General features: G+C 35.8%; 1 protein-coding gene across 1 annotated transcript in view; it reads right to left on the bottom strand.

Moving 5' to 3' along the window:
* RNF180 (ring finger protein 180) overlaps positions 1 to 23,481 on the bottom strand; it is an 87,389-nt gene that overhangs the window by 7,482 nt on the left and 56,426 nt on the right. The window contains exons 5-6 of the mRNA XM_084304760.1: positions 23,237 to 23,462; positions 17,685 to 17,810 (exon numbers count right to left, since the gene is read on the bottom strand). Coding sequence (XP_084160886.1) covers positions 17,685 to 17,810; positions 23,237 to 23,462 — 352 coding nt within the window. The remainder of the gene's footprint in view (positions 1 to 17,684; positions 17,811 to 23,236; positions 23,463 to 23,481) is intronic.

Below are 23,481 nucleotides of genomic sequence, written 5' to 3'. Positions count from 1 at the left end.
TTCATAAATGATGCAGTAACTGCCTGAACCCTATCCTTAGGTGAGAGGTGAGATATGTGAAAAGATTTCAGCTGTCATCCAGGATGTATTACAAAGCATGAGATCTGGCCATGAGGGCATCATGTAGATGGTATGGAATAAGGGCTGGATACTGTCCTGATTTCAGATGGGACCGAGTTAATTTTCCTCATAGTGGCTGGTATGGTACTGTTTTGGATTTAGGATGAGAATAATGCTGATAACACACCGATGCTCCAGTGGTTGTGAAGCAGTGCTGAAAAGTCAAGGACTTTTCTGTTTCTTATACTGCCTTGCCAGGGAGGAGACACGGGCTTCAAAAGGAGCTGGGAGGGGGCACAGCCAGGACAGCTGGTCAAAGGGATGTACTATACCACAGGGCATCATGATGAAGAATAAAAATGGGGCTTTTGGCTTGGGGGAATAAGTGGATGGCAGTGTGATACTTAGTTGTCTACCAGGTTAAACCACAACGTTATAGAATTCCTTATTTATTTTTATTTTTTTTTTTTTTTTAACATTATGATGTAGATTATGTTAATTTCAAATTATGTTAATTTGAAATAATATATTTGATTACTTAAAAATAATATTAGTAATTCAGTAATTGAATTCTGAAAAATGTCAGTCTTCTTTAATTATCTACCAAGATGTAATTCACTTGAAAAATACTCATTAAAAAAAAATCTTGATTTCAGTTTTCCTTAACTTCTTTTCTGACACTCCTTAAACATTATTGTAAAATACAAATGTGGATTTATGTTGTTCTTTTTTTTTTTTTTTTTAATTTAATTTGCAAATGACATTAAATTTTAACACTAATGCTGTATCATTCACTTTCCCTTTTAGACATCAATTTTAGTGTATACTATCCTCTCTGGAGGGTCTTAGTCAAGACTGCTACCCATTATTTCTTTTTATTTATTTCTAGACTTACTGTAAAGATAACACAAAATGCTGGAGGCTGTTTTTGGATCAACGGTTTGGGAACATCTCCTAATCAGGGGAATTTTGTAAACACGTAGCTGCATTAGTTTTGATGAAATATTCCTCACCTTCAAGAGGATTTAAACAAACATTATCCTTGATTTGTCTGTGCAATTCACCTTAAGCAAACATGCATTGAGTTTATCATGGATTAGACTTTGTAATGTAATTATTCTACATTCAAGAACAGCAGTTTCAGTCTAGGAAACTAACTATTCTCTAATTGCTCTTGCTATAGAAAGCCACAGAAAAACATAGGTGCTCTATTAAAGATACGTATAGGTACTCTATTAAAGATACGTATACAGTCAGGAGCTGCTTAGTGTACAAGATGTGTAATCTCTGTGGTTTCCCTAAGTGTGAGTAAAGCTATTGAATGTTGACAGCTCGTTATATGGATAGGTTTTAAATCCATTTACCAACTGTTAATTGATTAAACTTCAGGTGAAATTGTAGATAGTACAACTCTTCTGTAAACTGAATTATTGAACTTAACAGGGGCTAAGAAAGGTCAACATCTGTTTCTTTATCCTGACTATATTACAAAAAAATCTTAGGTACAGTACTGAAGCAGGTCAAATTTAGAAACCCTATATGATCATGCACAAAGTTTACTGCAGACACTATGATCCATACTGTGACTACTGTCTTCAGTAAGTTGTGACATGAAAATTACCTTCAGATGTTTCTCTCTCTAGCTAGAGTTGAAATATGCTGTCTCTGCATCTCATTCTAGCCATCTGCAGATAAAAACTGAGAGCTGTAAAGTTCCTTATAAACTGTACAGCAACATGCAGTATGGGGTTGAATTAGGAAGCAGAAGAGCTGACAGAGCTCCAAAACACTCCTAAAATATTTTCTTCTTTTTTAAAAAAGCAAACTCTACATTATTTGGCAATTACATTTCCTAAATCATTTCTACATAGGCATATATTTGTTAAAACATACACCTTAATTTTTTGTGCATGCCTGTGTTGCTGTACACTGAACAAGAATGTCCAGTCAAATCATATGCATATGCATGCACAGTGTCCGCAGAGTCTGACAGACTGCTAGTAGAAACCTGTTGCTGGATAACAAAAGCAATGTTGTGTGCACATCACACTTTTATAATGACAGTGTGCATATCAAAAAAGATTTTCACCAGAACATGAACAGGCACATCTGTTGCATGTGTTACTGCCAAAGTTTTTGCAGCCTCCTGTTGAGGTACTAGCTCAAAATAAGGCTGCAAACAGTTAAAAATATCCTCCTGATTTTATAAGTTGGCGGAACTCAGTTTGCTATGACTGAAGAAGGTAAGACGTGAGAAGGAAAGGTTTCCTTTAAAAATGTGCATTTATAACCTGCAAGTTACATTAACTGTTTATCCTGGAAGAGCTCATGTAAGATTAGATTACATGAGAACAAATTTATCAAATACCAAAGTCATTTTAACCCAGTCTCCTATTTCTTATATGACCAGCAGCAAACAGACAGATCTGATAGGCTAAGAAAAAAGGAAAGAACAGACTGACACCTTCCCCTGTGCATCCTTGCAGAAACCAGCAGCTTAGGGCCCCAGCACTTTGGAAGTTGTGTTCAGAACAATGCATTAAAATATCATTGACAGGACTTTCTTTCCTGAAATGCCTGAAAGCATATCAGTACTTTTCAACCAGATCTCGCATTGACCTCACTTACTGCACTTTTTGTCCCTTAGTAGAGTAATCTCAGAGCAAACAAATTGATTTCACTTTGGGTGAAACTAAACCAGAAGATGAGCTCCAGGAGCTCTGATATGCACTGGTAATGTGCTCCAACCACTAATGGGCATTCATTCCATGGGATCAGAAGTAAGCAATTCCTCTCTTCCCTAAAATGCAAATGTAGACATATGGTCCTCGGTGACAACTGTTTGCCCCATCTTTTGTAGCTGATTTAATTGCAAATGTAAGAACACTTCTGAGACAGTGAACAATCTTTCCTAAAACATCTTTATGCCATTCATAATTTTAGAGACCTCTTGAACATTTTCTGTAATCTTTTCCAAATGAAAAAGTTGAAGACTTCCTCTGCATGGAAAAAGCTTTCAAAATTCAGTGCATTCTTTCTGTATTATGCCTCATTCTGCATTATCCTTCAAGATAATGGAATTCAAAATTATATAAAAAAATAGAGATGTGGGATCACCACAAATCTAGGTAACAGCATGCTGTTTTCTATTTTGTTATGAATGTAATAATTCCCATTTGCTTTCTGACTATAGCTATGCATTGAATGTTTTCAGAAAACTAACCACAACATTAACCAGATCTCTTAAAAGGCAATACATTATTTACAGCTCAAGAGACTGCATAGTCTCTGTGGGCAGCTGCTCCACCACTCAAATGTCCTCCTAGTGAAAACATTTGTCTTAATTGCAGTATGAACCTTTCATGTCCTCATCCTTCTGTCATGAAGAGGTGGCTCTGTCCTCATGGTGGCCTTCTTAAAGGTATTGCTGTGTTGCCTTGACATACCTCTGAAAGCCCTCCCTTTTCCAAACTAAACAAGCCCAGTTCCCTCAGCCTCTCCTTGCAGGGCAGGTTGCTCCAGCCCCCTTAAAAATTTGGTGTCCCTCTGCTAAGCCTTCTCTAATTTATCAACTTCCTTCCAAGGAATGTTTTGTGCCCAATTGGGGGCACCAAAATTGCAGTACTGTAGGTGTGGCCTGATGAATAGCAGGGGATAACAACTTCCCTCATCTATTGGCTTTGCTTGTGTTTATACAGCTCAGGGTACTGTTGGGCTTCTTTGCTGCCAGGGCACACTGCCAGCTGTTGCTCAGCTTGCCCTCCAACAGGATGACCAGGCCCTTTCCACAGCACAGCTCTCCAGTGAGTACCCAGCCTGTCTCACTGCCAGGGGCTTCTCCCTCGCAGGTGAAGGACAATGCATTTGTTGTTGAGTTTCACAAGGTTCCTTTAAGCCCATTCCTCCAGCCCATCTAAATCTCTCTGAATGGCAGCCCTGCCTTTGAATCTGTCTGATAGTCCTTCAATGTACTGTCATCTGCAGACCTGAAGACAGGCAATTCTGCTGCCTCCTCCAAGTCACTGATGGAGAAAACTCTTAGATGTCAAGTTCCTATTTCCTTCATTGGTGAACTAAACAATTTTGTATCGCAAGTGATCTTCATCAATTCACTCTGTATTCATTTTCAAAATCACCAGTGAATGTCCTAACAAACTGCTGTGGGATTCCAACCATCCAGTGCAGTTTGATATATTCTTTTATAGCATATTTTTCGTCTTCTGTCTTGGTCTGTTTTCCTTTCTGTGTGCTCTGCCTGAAAGAGGACTTTATTTCATGAAGCATCTGCTTCCACTTCACTGTTTCCCACGTGAAATTTCTCAGTGTTTGCCCTATACTTTTTTTTTTTTTTTTTTTTTTTTTTTTTTTTTAAGGATAAAGTATTTTTATGTGCTTTCACAGATGAGGTATCACCCCAAACTTCTTACATTTGTACCAGCCTTCTCCAATATGCATATGATGAGGTTTCATATTCTGGTTATAGCTAGTATTGTAAATTGTAAGAATTACTATTTAAAATAAGTGATGACTTCTGTATTTCCAATAAAGAAAAGAGCATGTATTGCTAGAGAAGTTTATGAGAAAGTGGCAGTCATCCTGTGTAAATGCACACAAGTGTGTCCCACTGTGTCCCACTGACTCCCAATCTCACCTCTCAGGCTCTAAGTCAGTCAAACTCAACACAGCATTTAGTTCCTTCTCTAAACCAAGGCCACTCACCACAATCATCATACTTCTCAAATCCAGACTTTTAGCTTTTCCTGCATGAAAAGCTTGAACTTCCATACCTTCCTGCCTGAGACATTTCAGCTCTGCACACCTGCTGTCTCAGAGGTCAAAATATTCTTTTCTACAGAAAGCCCCTGAATTCCAAACTCATTGTGCCCCAGGATGCACACCAGAACTCTTGGCTTCCTACACTAAAATTTCTACCATCCTGCTTCAAGGTCTTTTTCAATGCTAAGTCAAATCATCTTCCCCAATCTCATCCCAATCTTACTCCTACCTTTCCTTTGCTCTCTTTTAATACTTCACTGCTCTTGCCCTTCTAATTTCACCTGTGGGCTTTCACTGGCTGCCGTAACTTGTGCCTATGTGTGACTGAAATTTTACGATGGCCTAAACATCCTGAATCAATCCTGTTCCATCCTGAAAAACCAAGTCCTACTTTCTGCTAGCATCTGGGCTTTAAAAAACCTGGGCATAAGCTGTACTTAAGATGGACATAATCCTTATCTGAAACCATTTTTATATTCACTGTGATGTCTGTTTTACTGGCTGTAGGGCTTTTATAGAGCTTTTGGTTTAAATGCTGAAATCTGTGACAGTCCTAGACAGATAAATTGTGTGTAAGCAGTTATTTCCACATCCATAAAAGCTGATTTATTGAATCCACTTTGCATGTAATGCACAGTCCTTCTGTACACAAACAAATCAGCAGCGTACAGGCAATTTAGCAGGCAGTATACAGTAACTACTTTTCAAGATGTCCAAAATCTTGTCTGCCAAGGGTATGGAAAAGCAACCAATTACTGTGAAAGTCTGAAAAAGCTGTGGCCTTTCACAAGGGACATAAGATTTCATTGTATACTGAACACTCCTTTTTGTAAGTCTGAGTGGTTAGGAACCACTGTTATCTCTACACTGTTGTAACTAGATTTTTTTTTTCTTGTGACTTTCATAAGTCATTTAGTATAACAAAAAGAACACAATGTACAGACAAAATTGTGCAGAAATCCCAAAATGATCTGTTGGAGAAAGAAGTTTATATAAACTGTTGTCCTACAGAATCAATCTTCAGTCAAATAGTCTTGCTGATCAGTTACCAGTGTAACTACGGACACTGCTATATAAGAATCATTTGTACTCTCTTAAAACTTTATAAATCCTACACGGATCTGGAAAAAGAATATACACAAGTGAACCAGGCATTACTTAGTACTTAGAAGAAAAAAAATAAAATAATTTATATAAGTTCTTGTAGCAATTATATTTCTTCTTTCTTTTTTTTTTTTTTTTTTTTCAAAATTCAAAATATGTTTTTGTTTTTTTTTTTTAGCTATTCTCTGACTTTTTTGTACAGATATATGTAACCTAGATAAATTAGGCTCTAGATAAACCTAGGCTCTAAGCTTGTATACTGCATATTAATTCTCAGAAGCCCTGCTTGATTTCAGCATTTATTTGGACCATTTATTGTTAATCACTGCAGATAACACCTCTCAGGCCTTTTAGACAGAAAGAAGTGTTTTTCATTTGGAGTATTCTTCTGGTTTGAAATACTGTAAGTTTCATTCAATCAAAAAATTACAAATATTTACACCTCACGAAGAGATCTTACTCTGGATAGAAGTAGAAGAGGATATATATTTTTTTCCATTAAAATAAAGATTATTGGAATTTGGTGGATATTATTTAAAATTTAAGTTTTTTGCATAGCTACTGTTCATACCATTAATTTGAGTTGAAATATATAAATACAGTGCATGTGTCATAAATTAACAAAAATATTCTGAACCAAATAAAAAATTATGAAGACAGTTACCTCTTACTATTTTATAGTTAAAGAATTCAGCTCTTACCAATTAAAACACAAACCATAAAGCTAGCTGGTATATCTCATCAAATAATCAAATTATTGGAAAGTAAAACAAGAAAAAACTCTAAAAACTAATAAGAAAATCCATAAAGCCACATTAAATGAAAGCAAACACATTTTCACATGACTAAGTTTTATGCATAACTAAGATTTTTGTTAATTTATTAATTTATTATATTTACCAAATTTATGTAAAATATACAACTACTGTGCCCAGTCACCCTTCTAAAAGCAAAGCTAGACATTTGCTTTTGCATTGTCTATCTTGGGGTGTTTATTTCCTTGGAAGTAAATGAATCAAGAAGCAAGAAGATTGTGGGAGGGCAGAATGATCTCAGAAAACATAGTCTGTCTCTGTCCAGACATCTGTGATTGTTCAGTAATTACCAATACTCACAAATACAAGCTAATTGGCTAGTCTAAGTGCTGGGATGCATACTAAAACAGTGGCAATTGATCTCACACTTCACAATATAAAAGTCATTTGACTGTGTGAGTTGTGAAGAAATTTTGATAGCCAGTCTGGAAGCAGATTTTTTTAAGTCAACAAATGCTTTATTTACTTGCTTTTTTTCCCTTCCCCTAAAACATAACACACTAAGTATCATACATACAACAGCTTTTTAAAATGATTTAAAGCAAAACCCACCCTTCTACTTTAAAAACACTTTATTTCAAAATTCAATTAGGGGCAATGCAATAAAAGTAATATGCAGTAATTGAAATGTATGTCCTTGTTTTTCGAGGTGCAACCGAGCTCTGTAAAATTGGCTTCTTTAACTCCCTTTCCCTTCACCATCTTGCACTTCTGATGGCAATTAATGCAGTCTTTGTAACCAATACCAAAAAATGAGGGTGTACACTGTCTCTGTGAAATGGTGTTTTGGATCTAAATACACAGTTTACATATATTCTGGACCAAAACCAACATCTTCCTTTAATTTTAAAGGGCACATTTTCAAAGTAAGCTTATATGCATAGTTTTAACATACATATGATAATCTAATAGTCACTGTAATTTTTATATATTTGCCCTTAAGATGGGAATTCTTAATCCATATTAATTATATTAATTCTTAATATTAATAATTAATATTAATACTATTAAGATTTTTTTTTTTTCATTTTCATTTTCATGTAGACAAACTGTATCTTAACAGTGAGTTTAACTTGTGGACAACCTCTCTTCTTGCCATGACAGTGCAGGCAACCCAAAACAGGGAACGTCAAGCAGCAATTTCTAACATTTAATTTTCTGAGCATATGTATCAATAAACAATATGAGAAATGTAAAAAAAATCAGAATATTCTTACTCAATATAAATCTTCTTATAAATTCCCTTGTATCTGTTGTTCATTTCTCTTCCCCTGTCTCTTCACAGTCTCAAATGCTGTTCATTGTCGGCACTTTTTTTGCACTGCTCCTACTTTCTTACCACTGAACAGCTCCAAAAATCATATTGCAAATTTTTTTTTTTTTGTCCACTTCTGTCATCTCTCCAACTGATAAAATACTATATTTCAGATATAATCAACTCTTGCTAAGATTCTTCAACCTTTTACATCATGTTGCTGTAATGACATCACCTTCTGCTAGTTTCATCCCTCCTTCCTCATTAGATACAATACTAAAGATCATTTAATATAAACTTTGAAAAATTTTGTTACATACCGCTGTCCACAGGCTTTTCAGTGCTTAAGGCTTCAGTATTTTAAGCCAATTTTATTGGAAGACAATGAGGTAACAGTAATGCAAATACTTTCTTAAAACAAGTTAATGAATTGGCTCTACTTGTCTAAAGACAGGGTTGGTCTGACAGCAAAGGCCAGAGGCAACATAGAGTGTAGGCATTCTGGAGCCTCACCAAACCCTGCTTTAAGACAAGGCTTATATTTATGCAAAGCCTTTAGTTTATGTTTGCAAATCTAGCTGCCTGGCAGCATGCCTCCTGTAATTCCTTCAGACAAACTAGTGAATGACCTATCTTGGAGCCATGCCATTGTCTTCAAACAGACTTATATTCAGTTTTATAGTCGATGTCAATTCAGAAGATTCCTAATTGTTATTTGAGAAAACAAAAGAAATACTAGTTTCTACAGAGAAGGAAAAATACACAACACAAGACCATATCTTGAGAAAGCTGACATAGTTTTCTGGAACTGAAAGTTTTCTGATACTGGCATTACTTAACCATGTTTTAGAAAGCTGACCAAGGTTTTAAACAACTAGCTGTCTGAAAAGCCACCATATTTATTCACTGGAAGATTAAAAATAGATTTTCACAAAGAGAAGTTACCTAAAAGATTATGAAGAAAGAAACTATTTAAATTTAAAACATTAAAACTTTTTATGAACTGTTGAAAAATCCTTCCTTTAATCCTTCACTAAATATGCAATAGCAGTTATCTCTGACTTTTTCTGATGCCGTTTCAAATACCTATCCTTATCTACTTAGTAAAAAGTATCTATCATCCTTATCTACTCTATCATACTTATCTATTCTACATCCTTACCTACTCAGACTCACTGAAAGTCTCTGAGATATCCTGACTTTACTCTGCTGTTTGATCATCTCTTGCTCCTTGGAGAAGCTTCTTATCCCAGCTCTGATCTAACCTAAAACTGATCACTTTTTTTTTTTTTTTTTTTTTTTTGCTTATTATTCTCACGCCACCTTGATTATTTTTATATTTCCTCTTTCGTACCTTCAACAAATTCAGATTTTGTTTTCACTTTTAGGGATCTACAAAACTCTGCCTATCCAAAAATATTTTGTTTAATTTCATATAGTTATGCTATGGAAACGGCAAATTCCTCCAGAAATCTTAACAGCTTTTTACCCAATAAGTGCTCCAGGATCAATCTGAACTCATATTCATGTCCATATTTTGGAACAGAGTGGAACTGTCTGTCCCAATGTTAGAGACACATGTGCACTGGGTCTGGCTGGAATGTTAACTTTCCCGGCAGCAGCCCATTCAGTGCCGTACTCTGTACTTGTAGCTGGAACAGCAGTGTTATCACACCAGTGTTGTGTCTGCTGCTGAGCAGCAGTGGCACAGCATTGGGCCTTTCTCTAACCCTCCTAGGGGGTGGGCAAAAAGTGAGGAGAGAAACATCACTAGGGCAGCTGACCTAAACCAATCAAAGGGATATTCCATACCATGTGGTGTCACACTCAGCAATAAAAGGTGTAAACAGGAAGAAGAGGGGAGGGGTGGGCTCTCGTTGAGAAGACGTCGGTCCTCCTCTCGAACACCGGCTGCGTGCGTTGAGGCCTTGCTTCAAGGACGTGGTCAATCATCGCTCATTTGTGGGAAGTAGAGAGTAATTTCTTTCCTCTGCACTTCCATATAGCCTTCATTTATTTTGTTTGTTTTCCTTCCTTCTTTTTATTTTTCCTTTTCCCCTCCCTTTTCCCCTTTCCCTTTTTATTTCCCCTTAGTTAAATTGTTTAGTTCATGGTAGTCTTTATTTAATTATTATAATTATTTCCCTTCAATTAAATTATCCTTATCTCAACCCGTGAGTTGTTCTTTGCTTTACTTCTCCCCCTCCTCATCTAAAGGAGGGGGAGTGAGAGAGCGGTTGTGGGGTTTAGCTGCCCAGCACGGTAAAACCACCACAACATGAAAAAGAAATCAAGCACATGTTAGATAGCAGAAAAAGATACATGTTCATACTCTTTTGTTCTGTGATAACTGAATGTAACAGGTTGCCCTGAGAAGCTGTGGATGCCCCAGCTCTGGAAGTGTTCAAAGTCAGGCTGGATGGGGCTTTGAGCAACCCGGTCTAGTATGAGTTGTCCCTGCCCATGGCAGGGATTTGGACTACATGATCCTTCAGGGTCCCTTCCAACCCAAAACATTCTGTGAAGCCATTCTCACAACCTTTTGTCAGCCACAAATTTTTCTTCACTCTTAAAGTAAATGGGATTTCTGTATGGTATCAAATCAAAGCTCTAAAGAGTGAGCAAACATAACTTTCAAGACGTGTTTACAGCAGCATATCTTAGACTCTTTAGGAGCTACTTCATTACAAACTGCTCTACTATACAGTACATTTTAGTACTACCTGAACTAGGGGAGTACAGTGGGGAAGCATGTTTGACATAACCACTACTAAACGTAATTAGTTCACAGCTAATTATGAAGAAAATTAGTTTTACTGGTTCAGTCGTAACTATTTTTTTATCATTCTACTAGACATAGCTGGCCAGGATCATTCTCTGCTTCCAGTAAAATGCAAATAAAGATGCTTGCTAATTCCTGTTGTTGATGAAGACGGAAAGCATCTTTGCTTGCACTTGTTCACAGAGGCCGGTCATAAACTGAACTGGTCTCAGCAGACTCCTATGCAAGGCATGAAAATTAAGCCCATGAAATGTATTATGCTCTAAACAGGCTCTGTGATGAAAGAGTACCACTGCAAAAAGCTGGTAGTTCCAAGTTTGGCTATGGTGGTTTAACCAGGATTATGTACTGTTCTCAATTGCCTTTAAAGGACAAATATTAAATATTTATGTAAACTTATTTGATAAATACATGAAATCATTTTATGATGCCTAAATTAAATTTGTAACTGAAGATCCCACTGTCAGCAAATTATAAGATATCTCATAAGAATAGGTGTACTGGAATAGACTAAAGGTCTATCCTATTATTGTTTCTCTGACTAGGTCAAGCAATGAGGAATTGATGAATGGTGATTCATCAGGGCAAGAATATTGCTGTACTTTCCTGGTATATTCTCTCAACATCCATGGACCTGTGGTTCAATGATCTCTGTGGGCAAATGTGGTATCTTTGAGTTTAATTGACTTTACTGTATTTTTCTTCCAAGAATCTGATGTTATTTAAACATACTCTGTAAGTTTATGCACTTTTTATGTGGCATCCTGGAACAGCAAGTTCCATTGTCTGATTGCAAGTCTATAAGATTATAAGTCTAAAGATTTCCTTGACTTTGAATACGCCATATGATAATTTTATTTGATGTTCTTTTATTATGAGACAGTGAACAATAGCAGCCCATTCACTTCTGCCATGTCTCTCATGATTTTAATTAACTCTATTGCCTTCCCTCTTAGTCATCTCTTGTTCTGACTGAAGAACCTTAGTCTATTTACATAACTTCTGACTTCTTTATTTCTATTCTCTCTCTCTACCTTTCCATTTTAGTACTTTCTTTTGTGATGAAAGGAAATGAATGCAAACATTGCTGAAGATAACTCAGTATCATGACAACCTTACGCAACTGCTGGCAGTTGGCTTTCATTTATTATCCCGAGTATTTTAATACTGTGAGCAAATTTGAACACCTCCATTTCTAGTTGCAAATAAGCTGGATAGTGCAAACTGTATCATAGCTGTTCTAGGATCAGACTGTGAATGTTCCTCCAGAGAGAAAACTGAATAATTTATTTCTATCTTTTTTTTTTTTTTATTATCCTTTAACCATCTACTGATGGATGAGAGAACTCGTACTCTAAACACAGTTATGTTTTTTTTTCAAACATCTTCAGAAAAAAATCTTTCTCATTGTTTAACCTAGTCAGAGAAACAACAATAGAAGGATAGAACTTCAGTCTATTCCAGTACACCTGTTCTTATGAGATATCTTATAATTTGCTGACAGTGGGATCTTCAGTTACAATTTTAATTTAGGTATCATAAAATGATTTTATGTATTTATCAAATGAATTTACATAAAGTCTTTTGGAAGTTAAGAGCTGCAAGGTGAAAATCATGATGCCTCTATCTTTGTATGAGTTCAGCAGGGTACCTCCAGTGCAGCTCTGGGACCACAACTGGATAAGAGGTCTAACTTCTTAGCTTGTGAGTAGAAATACTTGGTTTGCTATGCATATTAACAAGGCCACTCTAACACCCATTCAGAGACATGCCGAGAAATACATGAGGAAAGACTAAGGTATGGGATTTTGTTACAGCCATTCTATCACAGTCTTTGGTGTATAATTATAGCTATTGATATTTCTGGCACAGCAGTCTTTCAGTACCCTGGTTATAGGTAAAAAAGCAACTCTGATGACACATATAGGTGACTTAGAGTTTGATTCTCTTTAATACACTAAGACACTCTCAATCAGCAATGCTTGGATCCTGTGTTTTCTGTCTTGGTATACTCTAGGCATAGCAGAGGCTCAACAACACTTCCCAGTAACATGTGTCTCCTTAAGACAGAAAATTCACTTGCTGTGAAGACTGTACATTGTAAATTCATCTGGTGAGAAATGCATGTATGCAAATTGGCCTTCTGTGATTCCACAAGTTATCCTAAAGAATCTGATGGATCCTGGCTACAAAAGGCAAGCATTCTGGTCAGGAAGCATTGCATGATCCCACAGCTGCAGTCTTGAGTACTATGACAAAGGAACAAACAAGTTCAAGAAATGAGGAAGGAAGGAAATTAACAGAAAGAAAACAGGACATTAAGGAAGGACACAGTAGTAGGACTGGAGGAAAAAGAGCTTCTACGGTTAAGAGGAACAAAGGATTGTATAAGCTGTGCTATCAGACCAGAATAACTCTACAGACTACTGAAGTCTAGAATGTTAGCTTGTTGAAAGCCATCAAAATGAGAATGGATGTGTGATCATTGCTTAAAAACCCAATATACTTTCCTGTCCTGTCCTGTCCTTTCCTTTCTGTACTTCAGCAGCAAAGGCAAATAATTTATGAAAGTCTGAATAGTAATATAAGTATTATTCTAAGACACTTATACTCCAACATTATTATTTCTGGCTAAAATAAATGCTGCACCTTCCATTTTCAATAACATCTATTTTGTTTCTATTCTCTGTAGATATCACAGAATCTGTAACTTGAAAAACAGCATCAATTTTTTCTTCTTCACTTTAAACAGAGAAATACGATGAATTTAAAACCTAGCTAATATAATTTGATGGACATACATTTTTACAACTGTTTAACATCCTTCCTTTAGCATGTAACTGAAATCACAGTAAGAACCTTGAATCAAGAAAGTAGCTTTTAAAGTGTTGTACTCCAGTGCACAGTTTTAAAAATAGAGATAAAAAAAAATCTGCCAATAGGTATTATTAAAATATTTCACAATATTTCTATTTTTTGTAAACTACATAGGAAATTGAGTGCTCTTTTCTTTAGAGAATGATTATGTAAAAGGACATGATAGATGTGACCTGCTGTCACAATAGGAATTTCCATTGGTATCAGTAGGAGCTGAAGATGCTGTTGTGTCTTGCAATCCCTGCTTGATGCAGAAGCCAATAGCTTTTATTATGTTACTGAACAGATGAGACTAGTAAGGAGATAGCACAGATTTCACTGTATGCAACACTGGGGGAATATTTTCTAGATTAAGCATTCAAAAAAAAAATCTATATTGGCTTTCCAATTTAATGATTATATTTTAAATAAAAATCTTATCACAAGAACACTTAGAAGGAATTTCCTATTACCTTGGCAAAACCTGTATCTTGAAATAGTAATCAAGGACTGTAACTTCAGTGGTTTTGTAATTTCCATCTATCATTCTGAACACTATGTGTGTTCATCTTCAGGCTTATCAAATATGTCTTTCTCTAAGCAGGCAGCTTTCACCATTTTACAACTTTAACACCACTGTCTTGATTATATCCTATTTCTCTGGTTTCACTAATGTATTTCTATCTCAGTTCTATGCCAGAGCTTTTGAAATAACCCTTTTAGGCCCCATGCACTAACTGTCTCAGTCTGATTTTGATATTCCAGCTCTTGGCTACAGTAAATTCTCTATGTCGTATTATCATATCCTCAATTTAAATGAACTTTTTCACTGATTTTTTAATTCACACTTCTGGAATCAAATTACTTTTGGAGATTTACTAAGTTTAGTTTATAGAGTGAAACTCCAGTTTGGCATTGCCTGCCAAAGGCTGAACTCATGATGTTATTAAACCCTAAGTGTTAGAAAACAAAGTCCAATGAAGCATGTTTGCTATCTAACTATCCTATCCGAAATACGCCATGTATTTTAAAAACTATTTAAGGAAACTATTATTTTCAGATGTTATTTTTATTGTGCAATTGCATTTTTAATGTTGACAATATCTGAAGTAATAGATAATATAATATCTTTGTTTATTTCATAAAAAAGAAAAGACATTTTACAGGCAGACTTTAAATCAACTTGTTAACTGTCACATATATTAAGTATCTGAAAGGTAAAAGATGATTGGCTTTCATTCTTGAATAGCATGTCTGTTTTATCTTTAATGTATCCTTGACCAAACAGAGCAATGAAAAGCAATGGCAATACATGTATAACATTTATGAAGCAAATGGGCATTCTGCTACTGATTTTAACCAGGGAAAAGAAAAAAAAAAAAAAGGATAAACTATTTGGAATTAATTTTCATCAACTAAAAGCAAAGAAGAGCTGCTGTGCTGTGGTTTCTTATTTTCTTTATACAAACTCAGAAGCTCTGTATTTTTATTTATTTTTTTAATTAGAAGAAAATATTACATTCCTTGTGGCAATTTTCGTAAGAGAGAAGACTCAGGTATTGATTAGAAAATCTGTCTTGGAGAATCAGTTTGGAAAAAAATTAAGGAAAAAGAGAACGTGCTTGATGTTATCCAGCAGTCCTACTATATTCAGAAAATCTGACAAATCTTCTGTATAATCTAAGCTTTTCAACAACCATCCTTCTCTGCTTGCATCCAATCTAATTCTGAGTTCTAATTTTATCAGGTCTCACAGCTCTAATGAGTGGTTTGCATGTTCAATATCTGCCATTTTAATGCACAGAATATTAAAAAAATATTCTGGAAATGGTTTTGTCATGTGGAAAACTTGAATGATATGAATTTTGAAAATAGTTGTCAGACTCTTAGTGACCATGACATCTGCTGGATATGAACCAGATAAAAGTGGATATGCATTTCTGATAGGGGCAATTTTATTTATTTATTTATTTTTAAACAATAAAAAAGCATATTATAAAGAAGCAGTTATCCTCACATTTGAAAAGTACGTATTTTCATCTCTTTCTGAACACTGTAATCATGTTCTTTTCTCTCCACTCACTCCACTAATGTCACCTACCCTTTCAGCTCTTTTCTTTCCATGTAGTATTTTTTGCCTTCAACTCTCATGTCTTACTACACTGTCACTTTCCTAATGAAGCAAAAATTAATCTAAGTTAGCTCTTTTTCCCTACTGCTCTCAGTGATGTTAGGGTTTCCAGTTAAAATGGCATCTATTATGGTCTCAGCAGGCTTTTGCTCGCACTATACTCAGCCTTCTAAGGCTGTAAAGTCCCTAGAAGCCTCCTGAGGCAGGGATCACAAGCGAAACTAAGAATACCAAATAAGGAGTTTTAGTTGGTGCCAAGTAAAATTTAGATGCAAGACCAAAAAAAGTTATCCAGCGAGAAAAAGCTATCCACTTGCTTTCTGAACTAACACAAACCTTGCAGTGATTTTATTCAAGTAAAAAGTCAGAGGAAAGATGTGGTTGTGACAATTGTATTTAAGAAGGCAAAGATAAAGTTTCAGAAAGCTACATGATTTGGGTTTCCTATTAACTAGATCTAATTGTGTTCCTGTTCAGTGTGTGGGATTTCTAGGCTGTCCTTTGGAGACACCTAATTCCAAGCACTCTAAATTACCTCTGTGGCACAAAATGGTTTATATGCAAATAGTACGATATTTAAGCTGGATGACCTCCCCAGATTTTCCTTTTATTTTAATATATTTTTATTTTGTACAAAGCTCAACACGCTAGCTTTTCACAAATATGAAAGACATAAAGACATAATTCATATGATGTTATGGCACATGTATCAACTATGTCACATATATAATGGAATACTACAATAAAGCAGTAAGTTCAACATGAGCATCCAAACTATTTTAACTGCCATTAGAGAAAGCAATCACTTTTTTTTTTTTTTTCTGCCAGAAACTTCTATTTCTGAATAATATTAAAGATGATCTGCCAATCCTCAAACTTCTCAAGTCTGATAATTTTTGATAGCTAGGAGTATTTATTATTTTCAGCATCAAATCATCACCATGCATTACACAGTTTTATAACTGAAGGGTATATCAAATTTGACCCACGGAAAGGCCTGAGTAGGCTCATAAAAGGAATATAAAAAGAATGTTCTGTTTTATTTTTTTTCCATGTACTTTTACAAAAAAATTATGTTGTTTTTATAAACGGGAAAAATACATGATGTCAGAATGCAGGACTACAGAAAACTGCTGTGTAAGTAAACATAGAGGGGGCTTAGTGAAAAAAGGCCATTAGATTGAAAACAGTGAACCTGAGTAAAAAGTGAATCCCATATTTCCGTGCTCTAACTTAAATGTGTTTCAGTTAATCAACAGTTAATAGCCATAGAAACACTTAAGTCATAAACTATTAAGAAGAGGACTAAGCTTCCTTCTTATAATAAGCAGAAAATAAAGCTAAAAAAAACACACCTTTATTGCATTTCACATGTATAAAGCAAACAATGCAGAATAATATATATAATATTTTTCCAACTTTAATATGACTTGATCCATAAAAAGCTGATTCTGATTTTTTTGGGGAGCAGTCTTTATTGACAAGATTCAGAATTGGGAACTTTTTATCTGGTCATTTTCTTTCTTCAGCTTTTAAGACACATATTTATTTATTTATTTATTTATTTATTTATTTCTAAACAGTAAATGACATAGGATTATCCTGATAATGTGCACAAAATTAAAGATTTAAGTATAAATAAAAAAGTATACACATAAACTGCCTTTTTACATTTTGCAGTTTATGTTTAGATTCAGAGCACTGTGTATGAATCATACAAGGAGAATTTTACTCTCTTTTACTCCAGTAATCATCTGTCTCTGATATCCTATGACATGGACTAGCTAGAGGCTAGTGTTCTTGAGTACTCAAGATGGAATAAAGTTTAGGAAAAATTTCAATAAATACAGGTAATCAAGTCTGAAAATTAACCTTGTCAAAAATATACAGAAGTGATTTTCTTACCTTCAAATACTCTGAAAGCTTTCTTGCAGCTTGGTAGAGGCCATTTTGCAGAATTTGATTTTTGAAAACTTTCTTGTAACTTCAAATATTCCGTAGGGAAAAAAGACTTGGTAGAGTTGTTCAGTTCTACAATAATTAACAGGAAAGAATATTTGCATGTAATTTGCATATGGCTATACTATAAAATATAGTGCCTTATCTACTATACAGCACATTTTCTGATTAGAACACCTCTTAAAGATTTTTAAAATCACATGAAAATAATCTTGTCCAGATATAGCAAGAACAAGTCTTAAACATGCTCTTTTGATTTTATTCCTCAGAACTAAAGCACTTAGAAAACAAGATGTCAAATGCTAACAAAATGAAGTATGTTATAAATCAGGCTATTTAATTTACAAGCCTATGATGACCTCTATGAACGAAATAACATCTATCAGTCTGACTGTGGAATTAATTCTCAGTTCATGTTGTTTTTTGTTTTAACATTGTCACTCAATAGAGAGGGAAAAAGTCTGACAATTATTTTGGAGTATTTTTTTATACTGTGAATTAACTGGCTTTAAGAACGCATTCATAGAATGATGAATGATAGATTTCAGGAGTTGACAATAACCTACAAATTGCAAGAACTCATTAGCTCCTCAGGATATAATTTGGATTATAATTCGGATTATATTTGCATGGACAGCTACTCAAAACTGGGAAAATTAACCTGTCCATAGCAATACAACAATGGCAAACACAGCTTAAAAGTGACCATATTTTCCTACCACTGAAAAGAATTGATTTGATGGTAACAGGCAGAGTAGCCGAGTTAGCAGTTAGCATGGGAAACTTCAAAACCCCCAGTTACGCTTGCTTAACAAAGATTCTTCCTTCTAATTGTCATGACTCCAGATAAATACTAATAGTGTCAGCAGCTACTGCAATTTCTTGTATACTTTAAAAGGAAGAAAAGACTCTTCACAGACCTTTGAATAGACTTATGTATTGCTACTTTACTTGTTTCTTTGCAATTTTACATACTTTTTCAATGATCTGGGTTTTATGAAAGGGACAAATCTTTTTCTCCAACAAATTAGAGAAAAGTCACTTTATAGAAACAGGCTCCAGAAAGAAAAAAAAAAAAAGCAAATGCTCTTTAGCTGCAGTTTCTTTCTCTGTGTAACAGGAAGATGTTAGCAGTTTTGAAGTAAAAAAAAAATATACTGGCCTCATTCTAAAAAACTATTGGGTGCTTTTTGGTATTTCACCATGTCAGAATCCAGGTGGAAGTAGTCTACAAAAGACACACAAAGCACAGAAACCCCCAAATCCTTTTGCCTTATGTGAGAACAACACTATTACACCAATAACCCTCTGTCAGTGAATGGAAACAGCTGTTTTTTCTCCTAAATGTAAAGGGAACAAATTTTGTAATTTTCACTCATGTTTTTTAAGTTTTATAGAAGAACTTCATATGCTACTTAACATATTTTGATTAAGTACTATTTGTATTCAGAAAATAGCCTCTTGCCTCTGACAGCATCAACAAAGGGTGTTTTAGTTTTAGTTTTCTTCTACAGGCCTAAAAATTGACTCAGCTCTTTCAACTTTATTGTTCAAATTTAAACGTTGAATCCTCTACTGAGGCATTGATTTTTATTTATTTATTTATTTATTTATTTATTTACTTTTTCACTTTCTTTCCTGAAGAAAAGGCAGATGGGAGAAGGGCTTTCAATAGTCTTCAGGAAGGATTGGAAGTTCACCCTCACGGTAACCAATAGAAAAGGCTCACTTGATATGGGCAATAGGACAGGATAAGTATCCTTGTGGATCATGTTTTAACACATCCTTTGTGGACAGTTGAGCTGTTTGCCTTCATCATTTTTCAGATGTTATGTGCATCCTTCTATTGTAGTTAGATTCAGTCAGTTTGCAAGATAGCACAAAAAAAGGTTATCTTCCTAAATGTTTTGTTTTTGAGATATCCTCGTAAAATAAAATGCAATTATACAGAAGGAACATTGCAGAAAGCATACAGAATAAATTAATGAGGGAAATGAGACATCCAGGCTGTAGCTATTAGAGAAATAAATATAGAATACTAGCAATTCTGCTTCCTTAGCTACCCAAACCTATAACAACAGTGACTTTTGCATAACTTTTAAAAGGATTAATAAGCCTCCTGAGTTAAAAAAAAATATTCATTACTTCTTATATTGGTCCATCATCATCCATTTTCCCTAATGTGTTGATTTTATTAATTTAAGGATAAATTAAGGATTAATTTCAGGATATAGTTAAGGATATGTTATCATCATAGTGGGTGATATTGGTAGTAGGGTGATGGTTGGACCAGATGATCTTGAAGGTCTTTTCTAACCTCAATGACTTTATGATCATCAGTATTTCTTGGTTGACTTAAAAGCAGCCTGAAGTGTTAGGCATTGGGAAATTACAAAATATTTTTCTTAGTATATAGTTAATCCTAAACACATGTCATACTGTTATTACTACTTACATTAGACTCTCTCTGTATAACATTGTATTTACACTTCAGCTGCATAAGTCCAGTTCCTCAATAAAACTAAATAACTTTTAAATATTTTGATAGAATGGGCTAGGTTGGAAGTCATATCCTGAGATCAACTAGTCCAACCCAACTGCTCAAGCAGGGTCAGCTAGAGCAGGTTGCCCAGGTATGTCCAGTTGGGTTTCGATTCTTCAGGTGGAGTTTCCACAAACTCTTTGAGCAACCTGTTCTAGTGCTTGGTCACCCTCACAATGGAAAAGTGTTTTCTTCCATTCAGATGGAATTTTATGTGATTAAGTTTGTGTCCATTGCCTTCTGTCCTGTTGGTGGGTACTACTGAGAAGAGTCTATTGGTCTCTGCTTTGCTCCCTCCTATCAGGTATTTATACACATTGTATATTTTGGGTTAGAAACTGGCTGGATAGCTGGGCCCAAAGAGTCGTGGTGAATGGAGCCAAGTCCAGTTGGAGGCCAGTCACTAGTGGTGTCCCCCAGGGCTTGGTGCTGGGGCCGGTCCTCTTTAATATCTTCATTGATGATCTGGATGAGGGCATTGAGTGCACCCTCAGTAAGTTTGCAGATGACACCGAGCTATGCGCATGTGTCGATCTGCTTGAGGGTAGGAAAGCTCTGCAGGAGGATCTGGATAGGCTGGACTGATGGGCTGAGGTCAACTGCATGAAGTTCAACAAGGCCGAGTACCGGGTCCTGCACCTGGGGCGCAATAACCCCAAGCAGAGCTACAGGCTAGGAGAGGAATGGTTGGAGAGCTGCCAGGCAGAGAAGGACCTGGGAGTGATGGTGGATAGTCGGCTGAATATGAGCCAGCAGTGTGCTCAGGTGGCCAAGAAGGCCAACAGCAGCCTGGCTTGTATCAGGAACAGTGTGACCAGCAGGGCTAGGGAGGTGATCGTCCCCCTGTACTCGGCTCTGGTGAGGCCGCACCTCGAGTACTGTGTTCAGTTTTGGGCCCCTTGCTACAAGAAGGACATTGAGGTGCTTGAGCGGGTGCAGAGAAGGGCGACAAAGCTGGTGAGGGGCCTGGAGAACAAGTCCTACGAGGAGCGGCTGAGGGAGCTGGGCTTGTTCAGCCTGGAGAAGAGGAGGCTCAGGGGCGACCTTATCGCTCTCTATAGGTACCTCAAGGGAGGCTGTAGCGAGGTGGGGGTTGGTTTGTTCTCCCACGTGCCTGGTGACAGGACGAGGGGGAATGGGCTAAAGTTGAGCCAGGGGAGTTTTAGGTTAGATGTTAGGAAGAACTTCTTTACTGAAAGGGTTGTTAGACACTGGAACAGGCTGCCCAGGGAAGTGGTGGAGTCACCATCCCTGGAGGTCTTTAAAAGACGTTTAGATGTAGAGCTTAGGGATATGGTTTAGTGGGGATTGTTAGTGTTAGGTAGAGGTTGGACTCGATGATCTTGAGGTCTCTTCCAACCTAGAAATTCTGTGATTCTGTGATTCTGTAAAGTAAGAACTGAAGAACTATAAATAATCCTGAAATATTTCACTTAAACAAAAATACTTCAAAGGTGTTTAAAATTTTCCAAATACATTTTATGAAGTGTCCATTTCCCTCTTTACACTCTCCCAGTAATGTTTTACTGCAGCAGCTCTGTTAAATAGCTTTTCTTTACTTAAAATCCCCTCAATAACTAAAAACAATTATCTATTGGTGAAACACACTTTAAATCAGTTCCAAAGGGGCATTAAACATTAAGAAAATGAAATGAAATCAAGCTGAAACTTCTAAACACCAGGTAGGCATTTTTTTTACCCATCTTCTCTGCTGCAGTGCTGGCTTAGTCAGTCCTTACCCATGGCCACCACCAACTCCCCAGTGAACCATCTTGTGGCAACTAGTTCATCTGAAAAAAATGCCTCCTTCGCATCCAAATAACTTTTTTTTCTTTCTTTTTCCTTTTTAGTCCAGACAGTTCCTCAAACTCATCTGTCATCAGATTATATAAAATTGTGCCTGTGCAGTGGAGGAGTCTGTGTACAACCAGAAATACAAGCTGGGCAGCTCTGCAGATCAATAGAAAATCTCTCTTTAATCTACATTCCCAACCTGTCATCACCACAGCACTCACTCAGTTTAAACAGAAGAGCTGCATGATCTCTGAAGCACACGAAAATAAACATTTCAGCATGGCTGAGTTATTTCCATTATTTTGTGACCAGTATATGCACAGTTTTAAGTGCTGTGAAGGGCCTAGCTCCAGTCATCAGTCATATCATAGTGGAATTTGACTATAGTGGAATTCTATTCATATGGATATCAATATAAATTCAAAAATTTTATGAATTTACTTTTTATAGTTCCAGGTATAAAAGACTGACTCATGCTATTCTAGGTAAAATACCTGTGGCACTCTCTCCTATTCCTATATAATTTATGACATCAAAAAACACTTACTGACCATGTTTTCCTACTGCTTAAAGTCAGGAACACTAGAGATGAGGGTGGAAGAGGCCAGGAAAGGAGACTTTAAAAATAAGATTAGTTAGTAGAATTCTATAGTACTGCCAACCTTATTTTCAATTGTAGCTGAATTAAAGTCACAAAGCCAAAAGGTTTATTTTTTGCTAATTAAGTTATCCATTTAAAAAATGCTGTTCTAGTGAGATATTTTGAGAAAATGTATGCTTATAATGCTTGGAATTTGTAATTATTTAGCAAGAGAAAGCCAAAAAATACAAAATATCAGAACCTCACTTCAAATATCAAAAAGTTTTAAAATACATTCTCAGAATAGTTTCTTACAACTTAAGAAAGCTTGTGTGGCACAGTCCTAGAAAGAATCCTAGCAAAGAATTCCTCACAATGGAGTCACAAGACTACATTTTAATCTCAATGGATTTTGGATGTATTTGTACATTATTATTTCTTTGGACAAGAAACTAATTTTATGACTGTATTTGGTCAGCATGGATTTACTATACTTTTAACTACGTATTGATTCAGACCAGAAATACAGGAATGAAAAGCAAGAAAAATTTGTCTATATTGTAAAAACTTGAATTTTTATACCTGCTTGGAAAAAGACTCTGGCTATTGTAGTACGACATAGTGGACATGGAGTGCTGGCTGGATTGTCTTTGGCAAGCATCCTTAAACAAGGTTCACAAAAGATGTGGTGACATGGATAGCACATGTAAGGATTGAAATAAACATCCAGGCATATGGCACAGAGATAGCTTTCTTTATCTCTTCTGAGTTCAGGCTCATCTTCTGTATGCAGGTTATCATTTGCAGTCTGCAAGAAGAAAAAGAAA

The sequence above is a fragment of the Netta rufina genome (assembly GCF_964035555.1).
Source record: "Netta rufina genome assembly, chromosome: Z".
Taxonomy (NCBI): domain Eukaryota; kingdom Metazoa; phylum Chordata; class Aves; order Anseriformes; family Anatidae; genus Netta; species Netta rufina.
This window is presented reverse-complemented; position numbering and strand designations above follow the sequence as displayed.